Source organism: Chroicocephalus ridibundus, chromosome 1, assembly GCF_963924245.1.
Source record: "Chroicocephalus ridibundus chromosome 1, bChrRid1.1, whole genome shotgun sequence".
NCBI lineage: Eukaryota > Metazoa > Chordata > Aves > Charadriiformes > Laridae > Chroicocephalus > Chroicocephalus ridibundus.
Window position 1 is genome coordinate 216,329,815 of NC_086284.1, and position 20,915 is coordinate 216,350,729.

A 20,915-nucleotide genomic window follows, 5' to 3' on the forward strand; every position below is an offset into this window, starting at 1 on the left:
ACATGGCTGGGGAAATGACACAACCTGATTTCTCAAGTGACCTGTTGTCTGAAAATAAACCTCTCTGTGTTTATCTGTGTTATCCAGGAAGTTGCATGGTGCTGTCACAAGGTCTATGTCACTGGCCAGTTATTTCTAAGCAGCAGCTCAAAAGCAGAAGTGTTTTCAGATGGCTCTGATGGTCACTCCTCATTACCGCACAGGGGAAGCAGGGCTGGAAGGATGTTCTGCAGCAGTCAGGAGGGGAACAGAGGGGCTGCGGATGGAGGTTTCTCTAGGAGGACCAACTCGCAGGGCTTAGGAACACCTGAGCAGGTCCAGCTGCAGGCTGGATGGCTGTTGCTGGTGGCATGGCTACTGTTGTCCCCTGTCTTTCCTTCTCAATGAGTCCTCTTTTACTTGACCTGTTAAATTCAGAGAGGTTGTCAAAAAACGGTCTGTGTGTTTTTTGGAAAGAGCAGCACTTCAGCATGGCAGGTCTTCCCATCCACCGCTAGTGTGACACTGCCTGATGAAAAGCCAAGGCATGCATGGCCAGGGGTGGAAGAGGCTCTCAGTGCCAGGATGGGCAGGTGGGAAGAAGGGGAGCCAGCAGCTAGTGGTGACTCCCTTGAAGGAAGATGAGCTGAAGGATGGGACCGGTGTGGAACCCTGGACTGGGGGACTGGCAGAGGTGTGCAGGGCCAGGGGACCCCTCAGTGGGCAGGGGTGAGGTGGGAGGACAAGGGCTAAGGGTCCACCCCTGGGGAAGGGGCAGCACAGGGAGAGGAGCCTGGCACAGCCCCATCGCACCCCTTGGTGTCAGAGGAGAGGACACAGATGCACGCACGAGCAAGGGAAATGCAAGGGTCAAATATTCGCCTCCACGCAGCCTTCCCTTAGCCACGAATGTAACCCAGGATCTGAGCCCACCCTGGGGGTGGGGAAGGGACCCTGACACTTAACAGGGTTTAGGCACAGAGCAGCGAGACTGTGATTTACACGGGTCTGTGCGCGGCCGCAAAATAAATTTTCCATTTTTCAGTAGAAATATATGCCTTCCCAGGACGTGCAGCAAAACTGCACAAATGCACTTAGATACCTGGAGCTGCTGCAAATAATTCTCATTAGAGCCACAAGCAGCAAGTTGTTTCACCCTGCAAAGCAACCCCCAAAAATATCAATTTCCTTTTATTTTTTTCTTGCAGGTGGGGGAAAAAAAAAAAAAAAAAAGACGAAAATCCCCTCCGATCCCATGACGTGATGGCAGTCACTCCCCAACCGGAGGCAGGTGAGCCGGGTGCCGGCTGTGCTTCATCCAACATGTTGCATTGTAGAGGTTTGCCCGTGGTTTATTTAATCCCTCGCACGTATCAGACACATTCCTGAGCCATCAATCACAGCTGAGTCAGCCAGCGTGACTGGTCTGTCCTTTTTTATTTTTTTTTTTAGCAATCACAAGTTCTCTAGCCATGTTTGCCAGCAGTGAGCCGGGGTTTTATTTATTTATTCATTTTTAAATGAAAATCGGACTTGATTGGGAGCAGGGAAATGTTCCCGCTGTCAAGTATAACCTTTAAAGCCGCCCTGCCTCGAGGAACGTCTCCTCTCTGCCATGCTACAAATTGCATCACATGGAAGAAAAATAAAGGATGCTGCCTGGGATGGCACTAGCCCACGGACGCCCTCCCTTGCACGGCTCTCCTGCATGGACAGCATGACACAAGCCCCATCGCGCACCCTGCACTCAGAAAGAGGAGAAAAAGCTTTTTGGAGGGGATGCTTTCTTGCAGAGCAGCCTTGAAAGCGTTGCCCACAGCCACGCTCTGGGAGGCAAAGCCTTCCCCCTGTGCTCCCCCAGCAAGGACAAGGTTATCACAGCTTCCAAACAGCCCCTGCTCACCGGGGGAAGGCAGGGGAGCAGCACCGCTGTTGTGGCTACACGTAATCTCAGCCCACCACGGCTGGCGGCGTTATCGAAGCCCCCGCATCCTTGCGGGACACTCTGCAAGGCTATGCTCTCTGCCCTAAAACCAGCCAGGAGCATTTCATCATTTTTGCCCTGTCCCTGGAGGTGTTCAAGGCCAGGTTGGACAGGGCTTTCAGCAGCCTGGTCTAGTGGGAGGTGTCCCTGCCCATGGCAGGGGGGTTGGAACTAGGTGATCTTTAAGGTCCCTTCCAACCCAAACCATTCTGTGATTCTGTGATCTCTGCTTGGGCCAAGGAGACAGCCAGGTTTCTGGAGATTTAAAACAATAAAAGTAATAATCTTGTGGTTTCTAGCTTTCCCAGAGACCATGGGTCCTCCCTGACCTCCAGGGTGCTTGGAGGGGTGAGCATCACTCTAGAGCCTCACATGTCTGCATGCACAGGTAGAAGAAATTTATTTCAGATGCCTCAGTCAAGTTTAAAATCACTTCTCCCTGGTGAGGAGTCGTGTTGCACAAAGCAATGAGAAGGCAGACGCCTGCACAGCCCAGCCGCATTGCAGCAAGCCCCAGCCCAAAGCAAGGCTCGACCTGCTCTGAAAGCCCAGGGAAGACGAGAGCAAGGGTTGCACATCAGCTGGCAGTAGCTAACCCTGGAGCTGAGCTCGAATAGGCAGCAGTCTGTACGTTTTTTTTCCCCCGTTCACTCCTAACAGGAGAGACAACTGTTCAAGGGGGATGAGCCTACAACCACATGGGGAGCATCCACCCAAGAGGTGCTCTGGAGCATCGCATCTGAATTACACCTTCCCCTACCTCCTCCCACTCTTTTTCTTTAGAGCCAAGGGGGAAAAAAAAAAAAAGAAGAAAAAAATAAAGAAACAACCAACTTTGCAAGGAAATTTACAACTTTGCTCGCAGGTGGCATCTGCTTTTTTCCTGCCTCCAGGGCAAAGACAGCTGTGATCTCAGAGGACAGCTCTTGCCCAGCCCTTCAGCATCGCTTTAAGCAGGTATTTCGTCTCAACTGCCTAGTCCTGCCTAATTTGCAGTCTAGGTGAAGATCTAGGCAGGACATACACCAGCACATCACCTTTATACTCAACAGGGATGTGGTGGGTAGAGCCTGGGGGGGGTATTTACTTGCCCTAAGTTGGTGTTAATGCTTGGTTGGAGGAATGACACCCTCAACTGCACTGATGACCTCTTCAAAATTACAGTAACATAGTCAGAAATAAAGGATCACGCCATGGGATCCAACTGGTTTCTCTCAAAGGTGATCCTCAGAAAACTCACTGCGGGGTCAGGAGGGATTTATGAGGCACAGGAACATATGCGCGAGGCAGGACTGGATGGCACACGGCATCCCTTGGGGCCACCAAGTCACACGCAAACCAGGCCCGAAAGCGTAAATCTTAACTCAAGAACCAGGTCACATATGTATTTCAACAAGGTATTTTATTGGTCCAGCAACTGCAAAATATACAAATTTCTGAAAGGCATACCCTGTTTTTAAGCTGGCACAGCTTTACATCAGGCAATTATTCCAGACGTACATACAGAACTGTTAACATACCACAAATCAAAAAAAAAAATCCCATGTAACTACCCTCTCTCCAAGCTTTGCAGTATACATTAAATAAATAAAGAGCGCTTTGCTATAAAAAAAATAAAATAAAAAAATAAATTCAAGTATCACAAAGGAAAACAAAACCAGGAAAGGAAAAAAAAAAAAAAAAAAAGAAGCAGGGAAAGAAATCATTGGTGTGGTTTGACAAGTCGCTTCTCCCCATCTGCCTTGGCTGCGGCATCGCTGCCCGGTCCTTGGCTCTGTTAACCAAAACCGATGTGCAGTGAGGTTCTGGGCCAGCGTGATGGCACCGGGCTGACACCACCTACCGCCAACGCCCCCAGCAGGAGAGGACCTCGCTGCTGCTCACGGACCGATTTTCCCCTTACTGGAAAAAATGCCAGGTTCAAATTTCAGCATTTTTGTAGACCTACCGAGACTTCTATTATTCCCAAAGGAAGAAAGTTTAGGGTCATAAAGTCTTTTTTGCGGTTTGATTTTGTGTATATATATATTTTTTTTAATATATATATGTATTTACACACACACAAATACACGCCAAAACATCTGCAGAATTACGTGTGTACAGGATTGATCACGGGGCAGGCAGACGTCATGTTTGCATTTGCCGGCTTATCTTTTAGTAGCAGGAGGAGAAAGATAAAACTCCCCAGGAAGGAGACTGAAAAAGACAAGTGACTCGCCTTCCCAAAACATACAGTTTCTTCTCCAAGTCAAAGAAACCGAAAGGGCAGATGTCAGTGGCGCACACAGGGAGAAGGCTGCTTTTAATGCAGCAATTAAAGGAGAAAAAAAAAAAAAAAAAAAGAGACACAAAGGAGGGGGAAGTGTTCTTTGTTTCATCTGTACAGGGATATAATACACATATGCACCTCCTGCCGTCGGTGCTGCCCCGAGCACACGCTTCGGCTGCCCGGGGCTGAAGCGCGAGGCACTGTGGTTCAGCCTTTTCCCAAAGGAAAAACAGACCAACACTCCCCCCCCCGCAAAAAAAAACACCAACCCACACAACTGAAAAAAATAAATCATCATTTCTCCCCAAACCTCTCTGCTCCCATCTGTAGGGATGTTGTTTCCTACCCAGGGGGTCGGGGAAAGCCATGGGAAGGATGAAGCCAAGGGGTTGCCCATCTCCGATGCCCCAGCCCAGGGGTGCAGGAGGGCTTGGCTGCCTTCGTCTCCTGCCTCAGCCGTGCAGCTAAAAAGCATGAGATGGGGATGAAGATGATGCTGGACATAGGAGTGGGGGGAGGAAACAAAAAAACAAAAAAAAACACAAACAAAAAACAACCAAACCCACAACCTAAAACAAAAAATAAAAATTCAAAATCCACAGATTTTTTTTTGCCCAAAGCAATAGTGGTTAATTGCCATTTTTAACCGCCGTTTCGCAGCCCGGGGACAGGCTGCCGAGGAGGGATCTCGTTTATCAAACCACGGGGAGTTGGCTGATGGAGTTTAAGTCAGGACCTCACCCCATTTTCCCCACACACACACCTCGAATGCCGTAACTACTATTTTTTTTTTTTTGTAGTCCCAGCCTTCCAGCATGCAAAATAAAATTTCGTTTTAAAAAAAAAAAAGTTGCCTGTATTCAGGCTTCCCCTGTTAAGGGGCACGACTTGAAAATAAAAAATAAAATAGTTATGCTCCTGCCACAAATAAAGTGCAAAAACTAAGCGGTTTCTAGGTATACACATATACACACACACGCGTGTGTGTGCATGTATATATATTAAATAAAATTTTTAAAAATTAAAAAAAAAAAGAGAGAACACAGACAAAATTGTCCCTTCTTGTGGCTTTTTGCAACCACACAGGGACTCCAGCATCCCAGCCAGACGTCTGGCCACCTCCATGAGACCTGTGTGTCTGCAAAACGCATCTACGCTCAGCCTGTCCATCTGCGAGGACGCAGGGATTCAAACCTCCCCAAAAAATCTCCACTATCCCCCAAGACAGAGGAAAGGGGAGATAAAGTACCGGCACAGCACCTCAATCAGAGCTCGGTCTCCCCCAAAATTGACACATGCCTGAACTTGGAGCATCCACAGATGCTCCCCGAGATGGAAGCATCACCCGAGCGTGGCTCCTCCTATGTTACAGGCAGCTCACGACCAGTTTTAGAAGCAGATCTAGATCTATATACTCTGCAAAGCCCTTTAAGGTGTATTGATTCAAAAAAATAAAAAAAAAAAGCATATGTTTTGGGTTATTTTTTTGGTTAAACCTAGCAGTTCTCGCTGTGAAGGACTTCACACAACTGCCTTCCTGGTGCTCACTGGCCTGGCTGAGCCGGGCTGTGCGTGGGAGACAGGCCATAGCGTGAGAAAAGGACTGCAGCGCAGCACGTTAGAGGCTTTCTTGAAAAGTAATTAATTAATAATAATAATAAAAAAATGCAAAACCCCTTCTCTCCCTCCCTCCTTCCCCCTATTTCTCTGCTAACCCCGCACCATCCACATATGTACACCCCACCCAGAGACAGATGGGTACCGATCGTCTATACAAAAGGAGATCAAAACCGCTTACAGAGGAAAATTAAACTCCTGTGCGCTAGAAGCACTTTACAGCTTGCTACGATCTAACAGGACGCCAGAGAGGAGAGCAAATGCTGCAGCCTAAAGATCTGGTGGTGGCCCCAGGGGAGCTCGGCTCCTCTCCTCCGCTCTCCTGCGTCTCTCCCCCCTTCAGCAGAGCGGTTTGCAGATGAACGGGCGCGGGTAGAAACAGCCGAGGGTCGACCTCGCCGCAGACGGAGACCGGTTTATAAGCAAGCTTCGGAAATGGCGATGGGATGAGAAGCTGGCGTCGCCGGTGGCGTCGCTGGTGGCCTCACGACAGCGCCAACGGAGTCACAACGGCTTCTGCGAGTTGTTCATGTTCTGCAACGAGAGGGGAAGGACCAGGGTTGGGGGTGGTGCTGGACCCCGTCCCGGCAGCATCTTCTACGTGCACAAGAAGGGGATGGGAGGAGTAACAGAAAGCCACGGCACGGGTCACTACGAAAGCATCTACCACAGAGGAGAGGACACTGTCCACCCAAGGAGAGAGGTTGGAGGGTGTGGGGGATGTGCTGACTTGCTGCCTACACCCCTCCCCTCAAGCATCACCTGGCTTTCACTACAGGGTGGGAATTTGGCAGAGATATCCCTAAAACACAAGCTTTTTAGCAACCCTCCCACCCCACCCGGTCTGCACTTCTGAAGCTGCTCTTTGGTCCATGCAAGGCAAGGTGACCGGGGACCATGTTTTTCATTCCAGAAGGACAATTAAAAGTCTCTCTCTTTCTCCCCTTGAGGGTGGGCAATGTCCCCCCCAGCCTGCCAAGGAGGTCACCATTTGTCCATCCTTGGCACTGCCAAGACAACGCAGCTCTCTCCGGCCATGTTGAGAGCCATCATGGAGACCAGCCACTACCAGTGGTACGGCAGGAGCACCTACTCCCCCGATGATGCCCCATGAGGGCCCTAGAGCTGCTTCAGACACAGCCCTAGTGAGGGTGGCAACAACAGGTACCCACCACTTGTGTGGCAAGGACCACAAAACCAGAGACAGCCAGCTAAACACAAGCAGGACCAGCCCTGAGGGCAGTGGCTGGAGGACAGCATCCGCTAGAGGAAAAACCCAAGGGGAGATGTTCACAAGGACTTTTCCCAATTCACAAAACAGGGTGGGGGAAAAAAGGAGTAGGAAACAGCCAGGAAGGTTTCTCAACATTATTTTTTTTTTTTTTTTTTAATTTTTGCTTTTACTACCTAAACTGCCTCTTACAAGCACCAGGAATCCCGGCCAGGCTACGAGGCAGAGAGGGCTGAGCTGTTCTCTCTGTTATCTAAGGAGACAGGAGGAGGTTAGGAGAAGGCACATGCACCACAGCCATTTACCTTGGAAATATTAGTAAAGAGAAAACTTTGAGAAAGTGACAAACGGGTCTTCTTTAAGCATGAAAAGTGAAGGGGAGAAGAAGGGAGGGGATCAGGTCGTTGTTAAAAAGTGCACTTTGGATCACAAACCAAACAAAAGGAAAAGAAATCATCATGCCAGGTAGTCCCACGACCCCAAACCAGCTTGATCCCACAGCCAGGAGGACTCTGAGGTACACAACCATATCCCCAGCCTCTCCAGGTGTTCCCTGGTCCTCCTGGATGGGGGTCAAGACCCCAACAGTGAGGGTTGATGCAACAAAACACCCACTGCCAACTGAGTCCCATGGTGCAAATTGAGGAGGAGGAGCCTTCCATTGCCCCTGACCCCACACAGGTTGTGATGGGACATGGTGAGGGACCAGACGCACATGTGTACGAGACAACAGCCTCCCAGAGAAGTAACAGCAGTGTGAGTGTCACCAAGCCTTTGGTTTGGGGTGTCTTCATGGCTCCTTCAAAAGTCCCATGCTAGTAGGTGGAGGCAGGCTCCCAGCAGCTGGAGATTGTAAACTTGCTGTTGCCAGCCTACGCCCGGGATGGGTAACCATCGCTGCCTGCTTCAGCAGAGCTCCTAGTCTAGCAAAACCTGATGCAGCCATCTCCCAAACTCAACATCGGAGCATGTTTTCAGTGTCCCAGCCAGCACTGAGGCATGCAGTGCTTTTTATTACAACATGGATGGGTAAAAGGCGGGTGGAGGAATGGACAAAGAAACAAAAATTCTTCCAAAGCAACCCAAGAAGACCAAGCACTTCATCAGGGGCTTTTGTGCCCATGAGCAGCAAGGGAAGGAGCAGAGACATGCAGGCCATGCTGAGCAACTCAACCTCTACATTTGCCCAGAAGCATGAGCGTGATGATCTTCCTTAACACATCCACCAGCAAAGCCAAGTGTAACTTTAACTTCCCTTTTCTCAAAAATGTTTAAAAGGGGAAGAAACGTGAGGTTCACCAGCTGTTTGTTACATGCAAGCATGGCTGAGTTCTGGCCTGGCCACATTATAGCAGAATCCTCCATCTTCAACCCACAAAACGAACCAGGACAGGGATGTTCACAGACCTATTCAAACCGGCCTACAGAAGGCAAAAATACTCCTGGGCACTACCCCAGCCTCAGCTCAGCCCCCAGGTCTCCCTTGTCTTTGAGAAGACATTTGAGCACAGCTCAATGACTGCTGCTCTCAACTCAGTGACGTAGCATGAATTAAGTCCAAAGGCTTTAAGTTTATCTAGAAGCTGTCCTGTCCCTATTACACAAGGATCTAAACAGCACTAAGCCAAACCGTCAAAGCCTTGATTATTCATAATTAGTGCATTACATGCCCAAGGCATCCTGTGTGCTTTCATAGACACAACTCAGCCCTCGGGAAAGACAGACCACCTGGATCTATCATCTACAGTACAACAGGCTATCACAAAGGAGAACTCTAGGAAAACCCAATAGCATCTCCCATCCCGTGACTGTCCAAGGAAGAGGCAAGGAATTTAGAAAACATTGGCAGATGGCAAGTGATAATTCACTTCTTTTCCCAATAAAATTGCGATATTTAATCAAGGTAGGATACTTGGGGGTTGGACGAAGCAGCATCCATAGTCTTGTCCTTACATTCCTAAGACGCATCCAAATCCCACACGCACACACAGAAATATTAACTCCAAGAAGTCCACACCCCAGACAGGTTTCACAGCAACAACAAAACAACCGGTGGGATGGCAAGAGACATGGAAAGAGGGTAGGAGGGGGGAATAAGACGCAAGAAGGTACTTACAGGCATGCCTTCCCTAGTAAAGGCTGCAGAGAGACAGAGAGAATGGAAAGAGGTGTCAGTAACGCCGTGCGAGACCAGGCGGAGGACACCGGACAGCAGCGAGGGGGCACCCAAACAGCAAGAGCTTCTAAATTCAAAGCTGGCAGAAGGCTTGTTGCAAGACTCAACCTGCCCAAGTGGAGTCCCGAAAGCTGAGAGACAGACCGAGTTGCCACGCTTGGTGCTTGCTGGGGTGGGAAGGCTCATGCGAAGCGGCCACCAAGCAGAGCAGTCGGAGGAGCATGGCACCCTTCCTAATCTGCCCAGGATCCGACCAAGGAGAAGCAAGAGGACACCAGACAACACAGACAATGTGAATCGGGGCTGGGCAAGACACCAAGATCCAACAGGCAGTTGGTGGGAAGAGCAGCATGTCAAAGGGGTTTCTATGCTGCTTCTCCAGTACCACCCTAGCTCCTTAAAAAGCACAGGGAGGGGTGGTTCTGTTCCTGGAGAAGCATGCAGCAAGGTCTCTCTTTCTACATCCCTTCATGGGTGGGTGAAAGAGGAGAGGACATATGAGCATCACAGCAGCTACCCACAGGGTTTCACCCAGGGCTGCAGAAGGCAACCAGGCTCAACCATGGCTCACCATGCCAAGAGGCTTCTACTCATTTTTGATCATTTTGCCTATTTCTCCAGGAAGGAGGAGACCCCTCCAGTCAACAATGGGTCCTGGCAGCTCCTTCTCAAGGGAAGCACAAGATCATTTGCTTTACTGCAATGTCCAGGTCTGCACTGGAGCCAAGCACATCCAGGGGGAAGGCACGAGCCCTTCGGTCCTGCCCACTCTAAAGATGTGGCTCCCCAAGGGTTTTACACCACGATGCCAGACAGTGAAGGCACTAAATTAATGCAGCTAGAGCTCTGGAGGGTTTATAACACTCTCCAAACCCAAGAGAGGATCAACAGTGACCCTTTGCCGGGTGCTCCTGAAACCAACCCAAGGTAGGGAAGGACAGCAGCCATGGGAGAAAGATGCATCTCAGACAGCAGCACAGGTTGCGACAAGTGCAAGCCGTTCCCCAGCTTCAGGAGCAACAGGAGGACAACAAACAATAAACCAACAAGAATAACAACAGAAAAAAAAAAAAAGAAAAAAAAAGAGAGTTCAACTAACTTGTCCCGGCATCTGCGTGGGCACTTCCTGAGGAACACAGCCTGGCAGGGCGGAAGAAACAGCCACATGCTCCTCAAAGCTGTTGATGCGAGGTTTTTTGGTGGGCTCTGGGCTTGCTAGAGGGGTAACGCTATTACGTCTCATGAGCGGGTTAGGTCCCTTCTTTGCTTCCTAAATTAGAGTGAGACAAAGGAAAAAAAGTAAATAAAAAAATTAAAGTAAAATAAAAATAAAGGGAAGAAGGCGACAGTTATAAAGGAAAAAAAGAAGCAGGTTGTTTTGGGTGTTTTTCTTAAAGCGGCCTCTGCTTTTCCCCACAATCACTGTTGACGTGCAAAGGATAAATTGAAAGGCTCTGAACACCGAAAAAAACCCTAAAGGAAAGTGTTCGAGAACGCAGCATGATTTCCCCAAAAAAGGAGGGGGAAAAAAAAAAAAAACAAACCAAAAAGGCCCTGCACTCAGAAGAGGGACAAGACCTTCTCCTCACCTGAGCCTCTGCTCACAAAAAAAGTAAATACAGATTGCTAAGTAAACGTAGCAGTAATCAAAAGCCATGACTTTGCACAACAGAAAGAGGTGCCCATCAGTCTCCTCCTCGAAGCAGGTCCCTCCGACCCAGGGAGAGGTGTGAAAGCAAGAAGAGGGAAGAAAAGCCAGCCCGGGCTGATCAGGAAGATTTGGGAAGTGGAGGCAGAGCAGCCAGGGAGGGTTGGCACCACGCCAAGCTCCAACTCAAGCGAGGTGGGATGGAGGGGCAGCGCCCGCACAGCCGAGCAGACGGACACAAGCATTTTGCACGTGTCTTGCTCTATCCTACCTGCAGCCCACAGCTCTCCTGCCATCCCCAGGAAGGGTGGTGGAGGAGAGCATCGATGGCCTCCACAGCAGAGGGAAGAACTGGCTTCCCCCTCTGTGGCTACAGGGAGGGAGAGGCAGCTCAGGTGCTGCCGCCTACTGAGGTCAGGAAGCAAAGAAAGGGGATGGCTTTGACCATCCAACATCCAGACAGGCTCTATCACCACAAAGCGCAAGTTGAGAAGTCCCCAGCAGCTGGGACATGGGCATAGCTATGGGCACCCTTGGGTGGCCACCCCACCCTGACACCAAGCTGGTGTCCCCCTGCTCTGGCCTCAGAGCTCCCAGTGGAGCACAGGGCAGACAGACCCGACCTTACACTTACAGGGGTTTCCATCAATGTGAGGGGTCTCCTCCCCACAGCATCCCCAGCCCAGCGCCACCACCTCCCACCCTACAGAACAGCACTCCGGTAGCCACACGGAGCTGTGGGCAGGCCAGGAAAAAAAAAAAAAAAAAAAAGGACAAGGGCAGGAGTTGTTGGGCAAGGCATTGAGCCTGGGGCTCTGCCAGCCAGTTAGGAGACCTGGTAGAAGCCATCTTTTCCATCCATGGCTCTGTTGCCCGCTCAGGTGAGCGGACGACTGCACAGGTGAAAGTTAAAGACCAGGGAAGAGCTAGCTTTCCCTGGCCCAGCTTTAATCTGGGCAAACACAGTGGGAAGCAGGTACATGTAACAGTCCCTTTCCCTTGGAAAACCCTTGACCAGCCACGTCCTTGCAGAGCAAGAACCTATTTGATGCTCCAGTCCTCCAGCAGCACTCTGAGCATCTAGCTAGGCAATCTTCCCATGCCAAACCTGGGCACGTCCTTGCTGCCGGCTGACCATAGGGGAAAGGAGGGGGACACCAAGGGATGGCTCTGAGGAAATGCACCACTCACCTCTGGCCGTTCCCTGTGTGTGTTGACAGCTTCAATGTTCAACGAGATGGACTCCACCCGGCAGCCTGCAGAAGGCAGCACAAGGAGAGAGAGAGGCCATCAGCACACCCAACGGGCACAGGATGCTACAAAGTGCTCCACCCCAAACCTCTGCTCTTCTCCCAGAGGCAGCTTGGATTCGGGAGAAGATACAAGTCGAATCCCTTGGCCTGTTTAGTAGAAAGGGCCCACTTACCATAGGCCACCGGGGTCAGCTTCAACACTGTGTGAAGGGGACATTTCAGGTAGGGCATTTCGTCTGCAGAAAAAGCAAAGCAGGAGGGTCATCCCATCCCCTCTCCAAAAGCAGGCTTAGACAACTTCACCAGCATCTAAGGCAGGCCATCCCACACCAGAGAGATGCATGCAACAGGCTCTGTATGGACCCAAACACATCTCTCATCTCCTCAGAGCTCCGTCTATCATCTCTCCTCCAGCAAGATTAATCCCCTTCGCGGGGACAGGGAGCTCACCTGCACTCTTGTCCAGAAAGTATGCCAGGAGACAGCGCATGACAGCCTGGTGACAGATCACAAGGACATTCTCTTGTCTCTCCAGCTCCATGATGACTGGCTCTAGGCGCTGCACCAGATCTTGGTAGGACTGAGATGGAACGAGGAAAGGGAGATATGGCATAGAATCAAGAAAATGAGCACCTCAATAGTAACAATGGTCCTTGTCTTGGTCCATCTATTGATTTCCTGCCCTTGACTAAACTAAATGAACATAATTACTGCTAAAAACAAGCAAAGTTCAACAAAGCCTCATCTTCAGGCTGCTTTAGAATGCAGCTGCTACTTCTGATTAGATGAGAAAGAAGGCATTCTGCTAGTTTGCTATCAAGTCAGTGGGACTATTATTAAGTGATACGTTCCTTAATGAGATCTTCATGTACCATGATTTCACAAGAGCTCGGTGCAAAAGGTAATGCATTGAGCCCTGACCCATCTTGATTCTAGTTACTTGGAGCACCTGCTGCTCCTCTACTCCAAGAGCAGACAACAGCATGAAGACAAGAAGGCCTCATTTAAAGCAAGAACCACATCTCTGAAGGTCTTCTTGCATACATACCTCCCCAGAAGGGTAGCGGTAGTAATATTTATCCTGATCACGTAAAGCAAATTCCTCTGGATGCTGCTCCCTGATATCTTCATACGTCATTTCTTCACACACACCCTGCCAGAACAAGACATCCATGAGGTTACTGGACACACTCAAGTCAAAAAGCATCAGCACACCCAAGATGCAAAACCTCCTCCAAAGCAATTATCTGTAACCCTCTGAGTGGTCAACTACAGAGCAGTTCCAAGCAAAAGTCATTTTAATCTGCTCATTCAAGCCAACACCTTGAAGCAACAGCATGAGGTAAAGCTAAGATCAGAAGCCAAGTTGTGAGTACTGCAGAAGTACCACCCTTTTCCACAGAAGGAAAATCTCCCCACAAAAGTTGAGATTTAGGCAAAAGTGAAAAGGCCAGCGCTGTCACTCTCTCTGCCAAACAGCAACCACCGTGATCCAGCTCTTCCTACGGCAATCAAAGATACTTACAGCATCTATTTCATTGAGTGCCTTCCACTGCTCATAGGGCAATTGGAGAGCTTCTGCTGTTTGGATTGTCCTCTTTAGTTGGCTGGTCCAGACTTTGAGGTCCTTCAGGTTCTGCTCCTCAACAAATTTGTTCAGTGCCACTGCAAACTGTGGGACATAAAAAAAAAAAAAAATGGTTGATTCCTGATCCACAGCTTCCCAATGGGCCTTATTCCCTTATTCCCTGCTTCCTAGTAAACATTGCCTTCTCCAGGACTTCTTTTGCTGTCCATAGGTAGTTGTATTAGGCTTCTGCTCTGGGGCAAAGAGCAGCCACACAGACATTGATCCCCAAAAGCTATGAGGGGTAGGAGAACAGAGAGAAAGCAGAGGAAAGAGCAGCAACTTAATGTCATCAAGGAACAACATCAGCATGCAAGAAAAGGCACCACAACCCGGGCTCTGCTGGGGAAGATCCCTGGCCACTCTTAACCACAGTTCTTCTTGTTTGTCATAAAGCTAAATTGACGTATCCTGTAGTCTTTGTTAATAGACACACCTCAAATGACTCCATTTGGACTTCAAGATGGTCTGGATAGCCAAAACAGCTATTAACCCTTCCCGAAGCAGTGTGTTTAACCATGTCTTTGAAGAACCAAGTAGTGAGCAATCTGAAAGCACCCTCGGAGCTGGCTATCCCTACCGAAGGGTGGCAGCAGTCCTTCTACATCCCGCCCTGCTTGTGTGAGGTCTGAACCAATTCCTCATACCCATCTCTCCTAGAGATTTCTGCAGCCCAGTCTCTGTTAACCCCTAACTACATGCAACATTGATGGCCAGAAAGTCTTGTTTTGAGGTCATGCCCAAGCTGAAATTTAACAAGCCCTATAGGTGGATCCTCTGAGCGCTCCAGCTGTCATTGAACATATTCTTAGCCCAATGTATGGCATCTACTACAGCCAAACCACTCCTAGAAGCCATAGGGGAATATTCACTTCTCCCTACCTTCTTGCCCCTGTTGGAGAGGCCTGAGTCACCTCCAATCTTCCCCTTGAGGTTGAACTCGCTTTCACCATGCCGGCAGAGATAAATAGTGCGGGGCTGGACATGGATGTTCATTAGGTAGTAGACGATCCTGCTCTGGATGTGATCCTGAACCCTGTTGACCAGGAACCTCCGGCCAACATCGATGACTTTGATGAGAGAAAGTTCCCTAGGGAAAGCACAGCAAGGACTGAGGGGGTTGCCAGTGGGGAAAGCAGAAGGAAATAAACATCGTCCTCAAAAAACAGCCTTGTGAGCTATCTCAGTCAACATAATCACCCAGTTAAAAGGATTTCCTGCAGGCTATTTTCAACAGGAAGCCAACAGGTAACAGCAATTCATATAAAGCTAAGTAACACCAGTGTAATCGCTATTCCTCCTTGCAGCAGTAAAGAGGATTAAAAAAGACTAGCAGGGAACATGTTCCTCTCCAGGACAGGGCTCAGCAAGACCAGGATTATCCACACAGGGCACACGGACATATTTGTGAGCAGTGGAAAGGTTGGGAGGTGCCTGCATGGTCATGCAGGACAGCAAAGGTCTTCCCAGGGCACACAACTAAGTGGAAACCACAGGGCTTGCTCGACCTTGTGGTTTGAGACTGTTCAAGCAGTCCCTTCCTTTAACTGACAAAAGCATCACAGAAACACTCAAACTGAACTGCTCTTTCAAAGCCTTTGGACCTGAAGAACCAGTGTATCTGAGCCTAGAAGAGCCTGGGAAGATTTCAGTGCCTGGCTCCCTGGCACATGGCTGGAGAAAACCAGCATTTTTAAGGAGAAGCCTGAATTCACGGTGAGACTTGGCCATACATTATTCTAGCACAGTCACGTATTTGAGCACAGAGTGAAATACAGCTCCATGCTTCATCCATTACTGCTCTCCTGGGAGAGGAAAGGCATTCAAACCAGTTCAAAAGTCAGCAAAAGTTTCTTACCGGTCATAATCATCAGGGTCGAGCGGCTGGTAGCTGGCTTGGTAACAATTAATCCTCTTCATGAAGTCCTCCATGGCATCAGTCGAATTACAGTCCCGGTAATCAGGGCTGGACAATTTTACTTCCTGCAGCAGGAGAGAAAGCACACCGCAAGGAGAGGTTAGGAAGTTTTCCAAGCCAGACCATGCTAATCTCAAGTTTCAAAGTCCTGCCAAGATCCAGCTATCAGCTGTGCCACTTTATAGTCGTCCCTTATCATAGGACAGAAAAGAAGCAAACGAGACCCAAAGCTAAGAACAACGCGAAGAAGTCTGGTATAAGCCATTGCGTGACTGGTATAAATGCATCTCAGTCCACTCCTGTTCTCCCAAGAGTTGGGGTAGCACCTCGCCACCCAACACAGTGGGAAAACTGAGCTTTCTCATGGCTAAAGAAAAGCATCAGTTTTAAATAATTCAAGCTGAGGATGGGAAGGGCATGAGCTTAGGTAAGGTGCTTGTCCTGGACCTTTTAAGTGAATAAACCTCCCAGAAGGTAGACATCAACCTGATTGTCCGTCATCTGAAGCACCTGGATAACACTGAACCCCTTTCTGTGCGTTATTTGCTACAAGCTAGCAGGATGAAAGATGCTAGAAATGGGCAATGTGAATATCCAGAACACTCATAGACTAAGTTCTGCCTGAACTACCCTAACAGGCTATTTTTCTCAAAGATTTGAGTTTGAGCCGCAGCATTACACATTAGCAACTTCACAAGCAATCCTGAAGCCAACAGGATAACACAACCGAGCGACACGCACAGCAGCGCTCCAGGCTAGCAGCCTATTTTCAACACTGATCCCAGCACTAAGAGCACCATTCATCTGCAGTGCCCCGTGGAGCAAAAACCTACTCTCAGCTAGTAGTTCATTTTCTACCCCTTCAAGCATTAGTCTCCAAATAAAGAGATTAAATCCTCCAAAAAAAAAAAAAAATATCCAGTTTCAGGGTGTTGCAAATAAAAAAGAAAGAGGAAAAACATGGAGCAAACTGAGCATTTTATTAGCATCATGGAAAAGGCTGTGTGCAACCTCCCAAAAAGCTGATCACTGGCCATGGGACACCAGCTCCCAGCAGGAGTAAAAACCATGCTCAAGACCCCAGCACAGCACCCTTTGTTCTGCCCCTGGGATGAGCTCCACAAAGACAGAACAAAACCCAACAAAACCCTTTTCACAGACTTTGGGTATCCTGCGACACATCCCCACATTCCATAAAACAACTCCAAAGTTCAAATGTACAGCTGGAGATAAGGCTGGAGCAGAGCCCAGTGGAGGAAATGATACTTTCATTCAAGTTAAGCGTGCCCAGGTAGATCAATTAACACCTACCTGCCCTAGCCAAGCCTAACAGGCAAAGGAGCTCTTCTGATGGTGGGAAATCAAAGATCCAGCAGCTCCCAAAAGAGCTGGGAAGCAATGTTTTACACTGCTGTCCCAGCCAAGACTTCAGCTAGTGTCAAAAAACCTCTTAGCTGAGCTGCTACTATTCTCAAAACAGACCTCCGTAGATTTTGGGAAACTTCATGTGGCTGAAGACACCAAGTCTGACTGCTGTCTAATGGGATTTAAAATCCTAACCACATCCATCGCTTCCAAAAAGTGGGACTTGGGGGGCACCGAAGCACCCTGAATACATTTCTCTTTGATACCAAGTTGTAGGTCAACAGAAATGCAGAGAGTATGGAAGGAAACTGGGGAAAGGCTACAACTTTTATTTTCATTACTTCCAGGTGGCTCTGGGTCCTAGGAGATAACAGCTTTCTGATCCCAGGACAAATACCTCATAAAAAGATAAAAACCTCCTAATCCTCAACCAGCTCTGTCAAGACATTCTGATAAGAAACCAGCTGAGCACAGATGGAGAACTCTCCTCAAGAGAAAATAAAAGCAAGACATTTCCATGCTTACCATAACATTGGTGGCAACTACTGTGGGATCATTGCACACGGATTCAATGAAGAACACCTGCGAAGCAAAACAAAGCTCACCTGAAGGGCCAGCAATAGGGTATGTAGCACTCAACCAGCTCCTTGCTCAACCCAACCTCTTCCTCCCTCCTTAACCAGAGAGCTCTCCCTCTGCCCCACACTCCCATCCTTTCCTTCACCAGGGCTCGGGGTTGGGAACAAGGAAAGAGTTTCATATTTTTGATCAAATCCAGCAGTGAAATCCTCTTTATGCAGTAGCATCACAAGGACAACATATTAGTGGAAAAACAAAAGCCAACAATACACTGATGTGAACTATGCAACACAGGCAGCAGCCCAGTGGTACCAACCTTGAACCCATTTTCTTTGGCAAAGTTTAGGATCATCCCTCTCCTCTCCCGCGTGGTATTGGTGGCATCAAACACCTTTAAAAGCAAAGGTTCTGATTAGCACCAGGAGTGCCTGGGTCCCCATTGAACCCTTCCTCAGAGAAGGAACTGCAGAGTGAACTGCACAGGGCCACAGCGCCTTCAGGACCAGGACACACACCAAAGCCCAGGGAGCACATCTCTGAGCTTACCGCAATCTGGCCAGCCTCCTCCGTCAGGTACAGCTTGACATCCCTCAAGGCAGCTAGGGCACATTGCCTGCAAAAGAGGCAAGAGACACGTGGTCCCGATGTCCTCTGAGATGCTCACAGCAGTCAGTGCACAGATGCCAGCAAAGGAGGGCAGGCTCTGAGGCTCCCCCTCACCACCTCCCCCCTTCTTCCAGGGACATTTAGGAAAAACACCATCAGCCTGCTACAAATACAAGAGCCATGAGTGCTGAGCAGCATATGCTGGTCTTCAACAGCAGATGAAGAAGCAAAGGCCAAACCTGTAGACCTCACACCCCACATTGCTGAGCCTGCAGGTGAATTCAGGGTACCACTGATGGAGGTTGTGTTGATGACCTTGAAGATCCTAAGCTGCGACAGCTTCAGTTTTCAGCTCTTGGAGCCCAAGTCAAGCCCTCCTTAAGCAGGCAGGAGATCTCAAGCTAGAGGCCAGCTTTTCTGTCCATCACCCCCCAGACAAGCTGGATAACCCTGCTGCTGCCTGTGGGCTTGGCTTCACCACCTATCTGGGACCTGGGTATTAGCACAGACATGGCAGCCACGCTTACCTCCTGACTTTCATGGCCTCCTCATTGTCGGGACGGAAGAAGTCATAGGAGCTGTAATGCTTCACTGCCTCACGGCGATATTCCCCCACATTGAAAACTGTGTGGGAAAGACAAAGACCATCAAAACCAGGAGCAGGTGTCAGCACAGCTCAACTGCGCTGTGCGGCTCCCGTGGATAACACTTTCTAGCAATGGGCCAAGAAGTGACATCCTTAGAGCAAAAAGCTGAGGGACACCCCTTGGTCTTCAAAGTGAAGGAGAACCTGGGCTGCAGCAGAAGTGATGGGAGAAAACACAGATATTTGGCCCATGGGATCTTGGAAAGGTCCCCCACCACCTTCCACTCCCCAAGGGACTAAGCTCCTTTAGCATTTCCCAAGGACCCAGACGTCGTGTCTTCCCCAGGCAGTCAGTGAAAGCCTCACCTTTTGTTGGGACACCAATCCAGTTGAGGTAGCGAGTCAGCTTCTTGGAGATGTAGGTCTTCCCACGGGCTGGGAGACCAACCATCACTATCACAGTGGGGGAATTGGCAAGCTGCGGCCCGCAGGCTATGAGGAAGAGGAGAAAGCACAACATCAGCAGCCATTAATCATCCAGCTCATCTTGTATCAACCCTAAAAGCCACTTACTCTTGACCCAAACTTTCCCAAGTCCTTCAGCAGCTAGAGGAAACCCAAAGCCTCTGCTCCCTGTGCACCATCACCTCTGCAGTATCGTCTATGCACCCGTCTCATAAGCCTGGACATCCAAAACCTTGAGCAGGTGAATCCACTGACTCATTTTTGCAATGGGATCTGCTGAATGATCAGACATCAGAACAGGGAGCATGGTAGACATCTCTACATCTGCCCACTGGTGAGACACAACTGACCCTGGTGAGCCATGCTGACCCAAATATGTCCTGGTGACACCCAGACCTGGGGGTAGGAGTCACAGCCCGACAGCCATGGCGAGAGGAGAACATCCTAATGGCTGCAAAGCAGGCAAGGAGCGAGCAGCTGCCTCAGGACCTCTGTGCCTCAGTTTCCTCACTTGACAATAAATAAATAAAAACCATTAAGGCAAACACAAGGCCCCATTCCCAGAGTCTGGCCGATTCTGTGACAAGCGAGCGGATGGCCAAGGCCTTTGGTCCAGTCCTCGCAGCAGCGCACTTCAGATACGGCTGCTGTGCTGAAACACCAGGTCTGCACCGAGATCTTCACCCACAGAGAGCACCTTCCAAAAACTTCTGCTAGCTTTTTAACTGACACACAACGGAAACACAAAAAAATAACTGTTTTTTCTGAAGACAAGCAGGGACTGCAGAACCACCAGCATTTAAAAACAAATATCTGAATGGCTTATCCCATTTTCCTCATAAACCTGTTTTAAGATGAGGGGATTTTTTTTTTGGTTGTTGTAAAGAGGGTCCATGTCAAACAGCTGGAAATAAATCCAGCGGCATTACTTAGTGATGACTTGGCAAGCGAAAAGAAACTCCTCTCCAATCCACCCAAATGGCCTGGCCAAAATGCAGAGAAATCAGCTGCCGGGCTGCCCAGGTAAATCGCTTCTCTCCCCATAAATCCTCTAGAAAATAAATTCCTGGTTCAGTTTGGAGGAAACTGCTGAGGCTGCAGGACTGGGAATGCTATTTGGGGATTTTTTTTTTTTTTTTTTTTTTTTTTTTTTTTTTTTAAGTCCTCCACAGCCTGGTCCCAGCACCATGGGATATGTCTGGACTATCAGTACCGCACGCCCCATGGACCACGTAACGTGGCAGCATCCCTCTTCCTTGGCAGCATCCCTGCTCCTCTCCAGGGTTTCCCCTGCAGAGCTGCTTCTCGCATGGTGCTGCACACACAAACAAAAGGCCAAGGCACAAAGCCAAGCGTTTTAAATACAGGAAAGGAAGATCTTAACGATACCTACTGGAATTTGGATTAGCCAGCCGCCTGCCTTTCATGCCTCGCCGTGTGACACACCAAGAGCCCTCCCGGCAGAGGCAGAGACCAGCCCCGATAGGCGAGACCCTCCGGGGGATTTCTCACCCACCCTTCAATCCACCCAGCCAGGCCAGAGACCTCACGGGAAAGGAATGCAGGGAGTGAGAGCCTGGTGGCAGAGCCATAAAAACGCAGCTTAATTATG

At 49.3% G+C, this 20,915-nt stretch overlaps 1 protein-coding gene across 5 annotated transcripts in view; it reads right to left on the minus strand.

Annotated features, from left to right (window-relative positions):
• Positions 1-3,346: 3,346 nt before the first annotated feature.
• Positions 3,347-20,915, minus strand: part of PFKFB3 (6-phosphofructo-2-kinase/fructose-2,6-biphosphatase 3) — a 43,010-nt gene continuing 25,441 nt past the window's right edge. For 2 of the 5 annotated variants that reach the window (XM_063323676.1, XM_063323673.1), the window contains 15 exons: positions 19,205-19,330; positions 18,780-18,876; positions 18,193-18,259; positions 17,963-18,037; positions 17,593-17,649; positions 15,643-15,767; positions 14,667-14,874; positions 13,683-13,829; positions 13,206-13,310; positions 12,608-12,737; positions 12,331-12,393; positions 12,096-12,160; positions 10,356-10,526; positions 9,197-9,219; positions 3,347-6,383 (listed from right to left, as the gene is read on the minus strand). In XM_063323676.1, coding sequence (XP_063179746.1) covers positions 6,377-6,383; positions 9,197-9,219; positions 10,356-10,526; positions 12,096-12,160; positions 12,331-12,393; positions 12,608-12,737; positions 13,206-13,310; positions 13,683-13,829; positions 14,667-14,874; positions 15,643-15,767; positions 17,593-17,649; positions 17,963-18,037; positions 18,193-18,259; positions 18,780-18,876; positions 19,205-19,330 — 1,466 coding nt within the window. In that variant the 3' untranslated portion in view covers positions 3,347-6,376. The remainder of the gene's footprint in view (positions 6,384-9,196; positions 9,220-10,355; positions 10,527-12,095; positions 12,161-12,330; positions 12,394-12,607; positions 12,738-13,205; positions 13,311-13,682; positions 13,830-14,666; positions 14,875-15,642; positions 15,768-17,592; positions 17,650-17,962; positions 18,038-18,192; positions 18,260-18,779; positions 18,877-19,204; positions 19,331-20,915) is intronic. The other 3 variants (XM_063323674.1, XM_063323677.1, XM_063323675.1) reach the window with 2 other exon arrangements.